This window comes from Callionymus lyra, chromosome 10, assembly GCF_982586985.1.
Source record: "Callionymus lyra chromosome 10, fCalLyr1.hap1.1, whole genome shotgun sequence".
Taxonomy (NCBI): domain Eukaryota; kingdom Metazoa; phylum Chordata; class Actinopteri; order Syngnathiformes; family Callionymidae; genus Callionymus; species Callionymus lyra.
Genome location: NC_141827.1, coordinates 9,492,880 through 9,505,304, shown reverse-complemented (window position 1 = coordinate 9,505,304; position 12,425 = coordinate 9,492,880). Strand labels below are relative to the sequence as shown.

Below are 12,425 nucleotides of genomic sequence, written 5' to 3'. Positions count from 1 at the left end.
TGATGACACCACTTGTTGCCGGACCACGGTTTTAAAGTCGGCCATCTTGGAAATGCAGTTTCTTCAGTTTAGCGGAAGCAAGAACTTGCGTGGGCTTAGTTATGAATCGGCGATGAAACCACATACATCAAGTTAACCAACCCAACTACCTTTGACAGGATGTGTAAGGTCACTATAGTACAACAACGATTATCTATTTTGATCTTCATTAAATGAGCTTCAAAGGTATGCCTTGTTATGTGGGCCCTGATGGTGAAGTTGGGGTTTTTCAAACCAGGCTGTAAATATATATGTTGTGAAAGTCTGTTTTTTCTGGCCGGGTGTGTTCGTGACTTCTGCTCTTTTTTGCACTTCTGCATTGGCCTCACTTTTTTTAAAAACAGATGTCGCCTCTTTGTGTGACACATTGTGAGTTCTGAGTGTCTCTCAATTTTTCTTTTACACACAAAATAGTCCATGACATGGTGAAATTCATTATGACAGTATTTTTTTTTATTCTCTCCATTTGATGCTTTTCTCTAGCGTGCACGTCTTGCTTCTTTCACTCGTCGCCGCTAATATTTTTGATGCAGCTGAATCTATAATTCATCGGACCCCTTTCCTGCCTCCCGTGCTACATGTGGATACATCTCTGCGTGTCTGAGTACAAAGGTTAGTTTAGAGGCGAGTGTGAGTGGAGGGAAATGGACGCATTTATAATGCATCAGTGATGCATTTCCAGCTGCTCGCGGCTGTGATGCAGCAGTCCCTCTGTTAGCTCCTAGACCATTATTTTTTAAAATCTTTTTTTGGTATCTGACGCCGTCAAAATATACAAGTTAAAGTGTCGACGATCACTGTTGTTCACTCATTATATGATGAGTTCAAAACATATTCCATTTTACTAATTATTTTCCCGTCAATTTACCAAATCCAACATCGCTTTTTTTCTTTCGATTTAAATCGACATTGAAATTCATTCCAATGCAGATTTGAAATCGCAGAGGTTGCGTCAAAAAATAAATAAAGGTAACACTTACACTGACTCTACAGTAGATGGCGGCAGAAACAAAAGCGGTCAGAGATAGAGCCTATGTCAATTTAAAAGTTTAGCCAGTTTTATTTAGATATTTATTTGGATCAAATTTGTATAAATATTTGCTATGTTGTCCATTACAGGTGTGTTCATTTCTGTGTTATTTTTAAGGTTGTAAAATATATTTTATTCAAATTGACTCATGTATATGTATTTTATTTATTTTTTTAATATTAGTGTTGGGCATACTTTATATCAGCTCGTATTGCTCTCGAAATATTGGTAATAAAGGAAAAATTGTTTTGCCCTACTTCATTATTCCCATGGCTAAAGTACTGACTACTTATATATACTAAAAAGATCAAGATAACACAGAGAACAACACAGGAGTCCCAGAAATCAGGGAAATGCCGCTCTATAAATATAAATTACTTACTTACTTACTTCCCGAAACAAGCAGGGAACAGTTGCAATGACACTGTCCTAACAGTGGGGGAGCCAGAGACGAATGCTTTCAATCTTTATAGTGCTGCTTTAATATGAAATGTTTTTATTTATTTATTGTGACTGAAAAAGTCTCTCTTTTAGAAACGTGTATAACCAGTGTTGTGCAGCTCCTCAGAACATCCTTGTATATAGAATTCATGGGCCCAATTCCTATGGGTTTCCCTCTTAAACAGGTTCTATCTCAGTGCAACCGTCCCAGACCTCAGTCGGTCCATGTTGTACTAACAAGGGGAAAATTGACTAATCCCCCTGAGACTTCTTATCCCTGTCAAACGGGGTCAACGAGTAGTTATTTTAAATCCAAGGCCTTTTTCTATTTCTCATGTCTTTCTTTTTCAGCTGCAATCTGCCAACTAATGTTTAGAAACCCAACGAAAACGAAGCACCCCCCCCCACACACCCCCGTCATTCATCTTTATTGTGACATCCAGATAAACATCTGAGTGTAGAAATAGCTCAACTAAGTACAGGCTTCAGATGTAAACCTGGGTTGTTTGAGGGCAAATGGTGAGATAGTTTTGAAACGTCATTCTGCCACGTCATTGAACTCCGAGGAAGCCAGTTTGAAACTCTTGAAAAGAGAATAGATGACTAGAGCTAATATTAAAAAAAAGGTAACAACAAGGTTACTTGAAATGTTTTCTCATTTATACAGATTACTTTGTCTCACACAGAAGCAAATATTTTTCAAAAAGGCAAATCATTCTGGTTCTTTAGTCTCATTGTCTATTTGTATTCAAGTGTAACCAAGACAATCTGTCGTATTCAGGTTGATGGTCCGTACTTTACCATCTTGAAATTCTTTTGTCTGGTTACCAACTATGTATGTACAGTATGTATTGAATTTAAAATACTACAAACTTAAACGTATTCAATTTCAGAAATGTATCCTCTTAATAACTCATTTTGTATTTAAATCTAAAAAAGAATGAGTTCATTTTAAAACTATTGGAATTTTTAATTCAATTTATTAAACAATTAAATCAACCTTTCAGTATACAAATTATTGATTTTTTTATTGGAAAACTCTTGCCTTACCAAATATAAATAATTATATCCAAGTATTTAAAAAGATATTTGACACATTATTTCAACACGTGAAATGGACTGCCAAACAGAATCAAGTTCCTGAATCTTTATCTGTGATGAGATATTTCAAGCATTGCAGAACTCTTTTTTTTCTTTGAGATGTATTGAAAAAAACAAAGTGCTTTTTTTTTGTTTTAATCTCCTAAATATTTATATTAAATTAAATTAAATATTTATTTCTCTAGATACATTATCCATCTCAGCTCATATCAGAAGGTTTTTTATTCATATCAGAAGGTATTTTTCTTTAGATTTTTTTGTTGGAAAAAAAAACATAATTTATTTAAAGCAGCTCTGGGTAGTTTTGGGTAATATAATATTTTTGTACTAAAATAACTTAACTTAAAACTAGTTGAATGACTTGAGGTGTTTTGTGTGATTTTTATTTTCACTGTAAAAGTTCTTGGGGATGGTGTGAACATGCTACATATCGTGCTGGTTGTGTTGGGGTTTATAGTACAAAAATAAAGTTAAAGTAATGTTATTTACAAAGCCATCATAACTCATATCATGGACATCATGGAGATCATGGAAGTCTGGAAACAGAAATTTCGTCGCTACAAACCAGGACAAACTTTTTGCGACGTTTAGCGAGTGCTCATGGGAAATGTGGTCTCCCGTCGGGCTAAACACGACCACTTCAGTCCACTGGCGTCGCTGGACTTAAAATCGCATAGAATCGCGTCAAGCAAAAAAAAAAAAAACTTCCAGCAGATGTTCACCACAAATGTACAGTTGTGTAGCCGTCGTAGGGCAGAAGTGAAAGAGAAACGTTCGATGAACTCCTGTTTAGCCAGTGGGCGAGTGCTCCAGCTGTTATTTGGGGCTCGACAGCACGGTTTAAAGGGGGGAGGTTCTGCCTTATCTTATCCTTCTCCCTGACACAGTTCAAGAAATGCACATGAATTATGAATCCGGCTCCATCTGGCCCGGGCCTGGTGGCCTCCGAGAGCTCGGCGAGAACTCGACGCTGACGCTGTGATTTTTTGGAGCAGATACTTCAGACTGAGCTGTGAACTAATGTGTCCCGATGGAAGCCTTTCAACAAACCCCTCGTGGGACGGTTATGAGGCGCGATGTAATCAGATCGACGTTCGCTCGTCTTCCGGCTCGGTGTCGCCGTTTTTTTCAAGGTCGCATCAGTCATCGTTCTAAACGGTTGATTCGTCGCCTTGACGGTGACGCATGGCTTCGGGTCTCTGAAGGCTGTAGCTCTCTTTCTAAAGTGCCTGTTTGCCCTTAACCTTTGAACCCTGTTCACCTCACGCCGCCGTCCCTCGTAAATCATGTTCTTGTTCCTCAGATTCGAAGCTCACTTTAATAATAATAATGTTTGTTTTTTTAAACTTGTGTGGGTGTCAATCATAGTACTTGACCCAAAGAACAATAATTACAAATGTATTGACACTAGACGGTCACAGAAAAGATTTTCTTGTGAGTCCGGTTGAGTGAGCGGAGTAAAGTTTTTTTTAATACCTTTTTCAGACAAAATCCACAACACAGTTCTGTTACCTGTGTTTGTTCCCTAAGAAAGCAGGAGCTGAAGATGACGGGTTATGAAATATCAGCCGTTGTATGAAAAAAGAAATGTGTTTTTCTTACTAATTAAAAGATAAGCATCTTTACTGGTTTCCACAGTAGCCGAATATGACTCTAGATAGAAGATTTTATCCATCTCAAACTTGTGTTTCTGACAAAAAGAATCCCTTTTTAACAAATACTGTAATGTTAATTTCATGTTCATGAGATTTTTGATTGCTACGCATTCTTTCCAGCCGGTAAGAAAATACAGAAACACATCAATTTTATAAGTATGTTTAAGACACTCAACAATTAAATAAACAACGGCCCGTACATAGCAAAATTTTGCTACCATTGGTTGCCTTACGTTTGATATATTGTGTGGAATTTCTGGTCTTATGCATGCAGACATTTTTCAGAGACTCTTTGCCTGCTGAAAATGGGGATGTTCTGACGACCCTCTTTAGCTCGCCACAGGTGAAATGATCTTAAAACTGGTTTCACAGTTTTATTAGTCTGCAACAAACTTCTTTAGAAAACTCAAATGTTTGGCAATTGTCAGCTTTAAACAGCATCCAGTTGTTAGGTTAAGATATAATTTGGATATTGAGTGAAAACTAAGTAAGTAATTTTTATTTCTATAGCGCTTTTCCAGACCAGGGTCACAAAGCGCTTAAACAATCAAAACAATATTCAATAAAGTATATACTTTAAAGGTCAAGATAAAACTGAAAGACTGAATTAGTAAGAATATAATCACTGCAGTTGATCGCCTTAAATATGCTGTTTTACTGTAAGAACTGTATCATGTTTTTTTCATGTCCAGACACCGGTAAAAGCATGACCCCCTCAATGTATGGTTGCCAATATGGTGGCAGTATTTATGTTAAAGATGAGAATGACAACGGTTGCAGTCGAAATAGAACATTTTTATTGAACATAGTTTGCATCATCAGAGCAGTTAACCATCATTATCATCTACGGTATTTACAGCCGTTTATTGCCATATCCTTGTCAAGGTGGAATGTGATTGTGTCCGTTATCTCGACCCACTGCTTGCGTCTTGAATGGACGTCTGCTACTTGCAGATGGAGCTTCGGATGTTGAGGGTTCTCTAGAACTCCTGGTACCCTAAAACGTGTTTTCGACTAAGGTGGTGAAGCAGATTGCAAGTGTTGCCACCGCCGGCTAAACTCATTAGCGCGACAGAATTTGCAAAAGATAGTTGTTTGGTCCACGTCTGGCCTTTTAAAAACCGAAGAACTTTGACACCACGAACATGGCTCCTCTTTTTGGTATTAGTTCCTCTGAGGCAACAGCCTGTGCTTCGCTTTGAGAGCTCTCGCAGAAAATAAATGAAAATGATGAAATGGCAAGGGGTGGATCAATATTTATTCCTCTTGATCGATCTTATGTCGCCGTAAAACCTGGGCTCTGGTTGGCTAATGTGTTGCGACCTGTTGAGGTTCAAATTCTAACTCTTCATGGCTGATACTTTTTAAAATTTTGAGTAGTACATTGACGAATCCATCAGTTTGAAGTTTCACTGTCTCTCATCTCCCACTCAAGAATGTTGGTCGTGATAAAAGCACTTCTTCTTTTACTTTACAAAGCAGTTACTTGTGGTGTTTGGTGTCTTTTAACTGAGCTCAAACATATCCTGTAAAGTCCAGACTGACCATAGAATAAGGAGGAAATTTTCACCATACTTGCCTCAAACATCAAGTCGGAATCGATATATAAAATATGAATCTACGATAGGGCTTACTGTAGGGGAAGTCCGGGGGTTTAGGGAAGGAAAACGATGCAATATTTCCCTTTTTGTTTTTCTTTCATAAATGACATGACGCTTACAACTTAGCTCATAAGCATACGGCGAAGATGGACAGGTTTACACTTGTTTGGAAGTTCCGCGATCTTATAAAAACGCTGAAAACAACTGAGACGACATAAAAAGCATGTACAATACGTTGCTTTAGCAAAGGGGGTTGAAAGAGACAAGTGACTGGATTACTCGTGTTTGAGTAGATCATAAGTTAGTCATACTTCCGTGTATATACTGATTAATCAGCGGCAAGACGCGTCGCCATAGCAACCGAGTCTAGCAAGCTGTGCCGCACAGTTAACAGACGGACGGAGACGTAAACGACAACGAGACATAGAAGTACAAATTGACAACTTTACAGAACACTGATGGGTCAAAGTGCACATTTAATGCTTGATTTATACAATAAGAAAGTATAAATTCATGCACGTCTTTTTGATATGCATATCGCACGTGCCAATATCGCGATATCGATATTTTTTTCGATATATCTTCCAGCCCTTATCTACGATCTGTGTCAGAAATGGCCATTTTATGCTGCGGCGACACTTTCACTCTTCTCGTCCAAGACCTCGTCTTTGCCCCAGGCATCGTCGCCATCTGTCGAAGGAGTACGAGATCCTCTCGAACGGACGGCTGTGCGTGGGAGCTCATGTCTGTTAAGTGCAGAGAAAGGGTGTGTGTTCCAGCTCAGCCTTGAAAGTGGCTGCGAACAGGAAGTGGCACGTGTCTGGTCACAAGACTTGATTGCCACATCTGAGTAGCTCTGACCAAAGAAATGGTTCCTCAATATCTGTTGCAACGTGCCTGGAGTTCTGACAAAAGAAAAAAAACGGCAGAAAATAAGTGGCTTACTTCCTCTGTGCGCACGCTTCAAATTAAAGCGTGAAACAAACCATCATCACTGCGATGCTGCAAATCTTTGTGGCGTGAAGACGGAACTTCTCCGTCAGAGAACGAGCAATAAAGCAGAAGTCGACCACGGACAAGCATGTAACCGTTGTTGTAGTAGAGAATCTATTTAAGGCTTTACTCGCGTCAGGCCTGAAATTGATTCCAATTCGCTCGATGTTGACGACGCGGCGGAAAGATTTGTTAGCTTCTAAATAATGCACACTAGGACTAGGCGTGTTAAACATCCTTACATTCTTTCACGGCTACGACATTTGGGCGTAGCTAGGGTTTAGAGCGGGTTTAATCCATGGATGGTGTCACTGTCCAACAAATCCTCATTTATGTGTACTATCCTCGTTTATTAAGATAAAAAAAAGAAGATCACAGTGACTTGCAAAGCCGTTAACAGAAGACACAAAAGTTTTTTTCATCTGTAGTTTGTGGGTTTTAATCCGGTTTGTTGTGGATTTTCCACAAATTATTTATAATAACGTCTTTGTTGAAACTGCAAGATAATATCTGATAATATCTTTTCACGACAAGAATGTCTTCTTTGTGTGTTTGACTCCACAAACCTCATTTGATTGTCGCCATATTTAAAGGTTAGGTTAGGTAGAACTTTATTGATCCCTCAGGAGGTCTCCTTTGAGAAATCGTTTTTTCCCCAATTAGACACAGCAATACAGCAATTATTCATAAAAATAAAAATAAAAACAAGAACAAGAGAAATAAAGAGAAAGAACAAGATTACACAATCTAAGTATAAAGATTAAAAAAGCTTGTAGCTTTTGTCAATCAAAATATATATATATATATATATATATATAAATATACATTGTTCACAAAATCATGCTAATCTTTCCACAAAACAATAGACTGTGAAGCACATTGTTGTTTCACGTTGTAAAGCTGGGCTTTGGTGACTTCAGGATTGTCAAGATTAAACAGTTCACTGTATCTTGATGTTTATCTATGAACCCGAGAGATGCATGACAAGAGCAGGTTCAATCGTAGGTCATGTACTCGGGTGCAGTTGTGAATGCTTCAGAACATTATTTATTTACATGGAATGTCTTCTTTGTCTTTTAGGAACATTTCTGACATGAGTCATTTGGAGAAAAAAAGTACCATAATCTGAAGAATCAGACATAAAAAGGTTTTTGATTTTGGTTGTTGCATTCTCTTCTACATTGGTTATTAAAAACACAGCGTTTTAATTTAAATGAAAACTGGTTAAAACTAAAAGACAGTCTGTTCTTTTCCATCAGCACCACATGAATGTCTACGTAAAGAGCTTTGGATTAAAAAAAAGGAACTTGTGGGTTTAAGTTCGTATTGGATGTTTTTTGAAACGAAAATTGTCCCCAGAACCCCATGGAGTTGCGGAGGTTATGTAATCTGTATGTTTTATGTAGTTACCCAGAAATATAAGATCGTATATCAGCTGATATTTCAGGAACAGTTACTAGTGTAAATTGAATACATTTGGTTTGATCTGGGTTTTTCCGCATGTTTTGAAGGTTTAATCAGAACATAAATCTGATAATTTACAAGTATTTTATCAGTTTTGATGTGACTCTGGTGCCAAATTGTTTTCATTGTGTTGTTTTTAGACATTTAGTAGATTTATTTATTGAGCCTTTTCATTTAAGCCAACTGTCCTCAAGTTAGCCTTGCACAAGTAACCTCTAATTCACTTGTTTTTTCATGATGTGACATAATTCATGATTCTTTTGAAGTTATTTGAAAACATTTTGTGTTTTTATAAAGTAATATGAAATGAAGCCTTTGGCATTCATGCACCGTGTTCCTGCTTCTGTATTTATATAATGCAACCCCTGGTTACTAATGGATACGCGTGTAATACATTAGAGTTCCTGGTGGACCTTGTGACTGACCATCTAAGTAATGCATCTGACATTAAAGTTTGATACGAAACACAAACAGTTTCTCCCATTGATGATGCTGAGAACGACCCTTCGAGCGTCACATGCATGTTTATTATGTCCTTAAAAGAGACATCATGTTAAACTGGGGACCGTTAAATTAAAAACAAGTACTTTATCACTTAGATATTATTAAATGGCGACAACATGGCTCTGAGAAAGTTAAAAAAAAAAAAAAGCATTAACCTCGAGGCAAACTAAAACATATTTAGATGTTTTCTGTCCAGAGAGTAGAGACACTCATCACTCAGATTATACTTGTAAAATATAACATTTTTGTCTGTTGACTATTGTATTTTATTCTATTGATACATGTTCATTTACAACTTTATTGACACGACACGGTCACTGAAAAAACAACGTTTGTGAAGGTCCAACTTCAACCAATGAGCTGCTTTCTTTGTCATAAGCCCCTCCCATTAAGTTCATCTGATGTTTAGAAGGTTATTTTTTTTTTTTTTTTATTATTTTTCATCATCTGGAGCTGACATCTGTGCACGGAGTCGCCTCAACCCCGGCGGCGTCTCTGTGGATGTGCTCGCTGCGTTAGCTTTGCACCGAGGTATTTTGAGGTTCATCTCGGTGGGACTTGATCAAGTTCAAACGCCGGGCCCGGCTGACAGACACCTCGGGGCCACTGTGTGTGTGTGTGTGTGTTTGTGTGTGTGTGTGTGTGTGTGTGTGCGCACAGATGAGCTCCCCGGGGGCCCGATGGCAGAGGAGAATACACTTAGCAGTCGATAAGAAAAGCTCTTGTTCAGTCGGAGCGAGACTCTTCCATTCAGAGGTTCTTGACAGTTAAAATGAAAGTCTCTGGTTTATAAATGTAGTCCGAGGCTCAGATGCCAGGTCGCTGCCGTTAGACCCGAGCTCATCCATCACGAGAGTCTAAACAAAGCCATGGAGGTTAAGAGAGGCGAGCACAACAAGTGACCAGATGTGAGATGGATTGTTTATATTGTGCACCTCGCGAGAGCGTATTTTTAACCTTGTTTTTCTTCCCTTCTGCAGGTGCTGGAGAGTCAGGAAAGAGCACCATTGTGAAGCAGATGAAGTGAGTCATTGTTTTGTTTCTTTTGTTATCTTTTTGACATCTTGTCTTCGGAGTCGATCGGAGGATTATTTGACCGTTTACCAGGTGCTCGTCAAGAACATGTAAAGAAAGGGATTTGTCATGATGTTCACTCGACACGAGGATCACAGGGTCGAATATGTTGCGTCATAGAACAAAAAATTAAATTAAATATTTGGAGGAACAGGAAGAACCATCGTTAAAACTTTAAGAAAGACTGAATTTTATATAAAAAGAAACACCAATTTTCTCGAAAATACATAGTGAAATTTGATGATATCAGTATTTTTTTGATTTTTAAAATGTATACATTTCTTTTCTCCCAAATAATTAAGCATGTCATGAAACATTATACGAACCATATGTTAATCAAAGTATGATAACGGAAGAGATTAAGTATCCTATAGCACATATAGTTAGAGCGTCACAAATACCCAAAACGTGCACGAAATTTCACTTCATTTTAAAGGTTAACGGGTTAAGTCCACAACAGTACTTTCTTTAATAATAAGGAATTGGTTGGAGGTTTTAATTGGTTTGTTTTTAAAAAGGCAAGGATTATCTTAAATATGCCATGTTTTAATTTTGTGTCAAAGTATTTAAATACCTTTTACTATAAGTTGTCACCCCTACTACTTGTTTCACCCCTAAAACAAACAACTATTTTTAAACGAAAAGATTTCAGTTTTTTTTTATTTAAGCCAGCTTAAAATAAAAAAAAAAACACCTCTTGTTTCTAGTAAAAGCTAAACATGTACTTTTTTTTAGCTGTACTGCACATTTTCAGGAAAAAAAAAAGTATTATTAAATCACAACAGGTTGAATGGATAGTGAAATAATTCCAATTCGATGTCAAATAATAACAGTTGTCTAAAGACACTTATAAGGAGAAACAGAAATGGTCCGTGCCGATCACATTGAGCAACATTAGCACGGGGGAAACTTTGTTTTAAAAAGGCCAAAACCTCAAGCAGAACCGGACTCTGTGTGGACCGTCTTCTGCAGAGAATGGCTGTGAGTGAGAAGAGAGATAGAGGGATGGAGAGAGACGGAGAAGGGGAGGAATGGAAGGGAAAGAAGAGAGAGAGAGAGAGAGTATAGAGCAGCATGGTCCAGGCGGTTAATATTTTCATCATACTTAATATTTATTTTAACTGTAACCACAGTAAATACTCTTCTTTTTCAACTGTGTCACGTGACTAACAAGAAAAACATTTCTTTAGTACAATATAATAGCTGTAGAATTAACGTATTTTTTAAGGAAGTAACATAGAAAGTATCAAGATATTGGCTCTTAAACCACGTTTCTTCTTGTCCTCATATTCACCCGAACAAATGAACCTTTCTTCGCACCAGACGTTAAAATCAACAAGAAATTGAATCACATCAACGTGCAGTGGTTAAATTAAATTCTAATAAATGACACATTTCTAAATAGAAGGTATTTTCACGAACATCTTGGCTGATATAGTTGTAAAAAAGGGGAGGATTAGACTCTGGGAGATGCAGAAATAATGATGGGGTTTAATGCTATATTAAGAAGGTTGAAAACGCTTCTCTCTGGTTCATGTAATGGTGTGAGAAGTCGCCCTGAAAAAGATGTCATCGACGTGTCAGGAAATGGTTTCAGAAATGATGGCTTTTTCATTCAAATCATTTTTCTATTGAATGTTCTCTCTCGGCTGTTTCTGTGCACGAAGACTATTTTCACCGCCATTAAAAACTCAAGTGAGTGGAGCTGAGATGACTCCAGGATTATATGGACTGATGAGTTTTTAACAGTTTTTCATATGTTTTCTGTAAAGTTGTACATGTGTTTTGTGCTCATCACTAACATACAATCACAAGTTCACATACAATCAATTGTAAATTGTTTAATTACATCTGTAGTAATTTTCCTGCTGATTAAAGAAGATATTTTTTATATTTACTTTTTACTACTGTTACATTATTCATGTCTTATGATCATTCAAGTGGTCATTCTGTCACTAAAATGGTCATTTATTAATTTTAATTTGAGCAGTTTATGTGTCATTTGCACACTGTGTGCGTCATGCGATCACAAGGGTGTCATGTGAGAAAAATAAATTATTTTTTTTATCTGACATACCTTTAATTATAACAAATCATCGTTTTGACATTTTGAGAATGTTTTAAACCCTTTAAGTTTCAAGTGAAAACCAAGGAACGATGAGAAGTTTCAGGCTTTAAATCCACGACGGTTTAATTTTAAATAATACAACAAAAAAAGTTACATATTGAATTGTGTTGTTTAAAAGCATTGATTTATTGTTTTGAATAATTAAATTAAGAATTGTTAAATCATTATCTAATTACTTGTATATAATATAATAATTTCCATACTGAAAGGTTGGGTTTGTTTTTATCCAAGTTATTGAATTTAAAAATGTCTATATTGAAAGGTTGAATTAGAATTTTGAATCATTGAACTAAATAATTCAATAGTTTATTTTACACATTCAATTATTCAAAAAAGAATGTTCCAAGTTCAGTATTTTGTATATTTATAGTGTTTTAAATTCAGTGTTTCTTAGT

At 36.9% G+C, this 12,425-nt stretch overlaps 1 protein-coding gene across 1 annotated transcript in view; it reads left to right on the top strand.

The window, feature by feature from the left end:
* LOC148070190 (guanine nucleotide-binding protein G(i) subunit alpha-2-like) overlaps positions 1-12,425 on the top strand; it is a 42,599-nt gene that overhangs the window by 22,740 nt on the left and 7,434 nt on the right. The window contains exon 2 of the mRNA XM_087801840.1: positions 9,809-9,851. Coding sequence (XP_087657966.1) covers positions 9,809-9,851 — 43 coding nt within the window. The remainder of the gene's footprint in view (positions 1-9,808; positions 9,852-12,425) is intronic.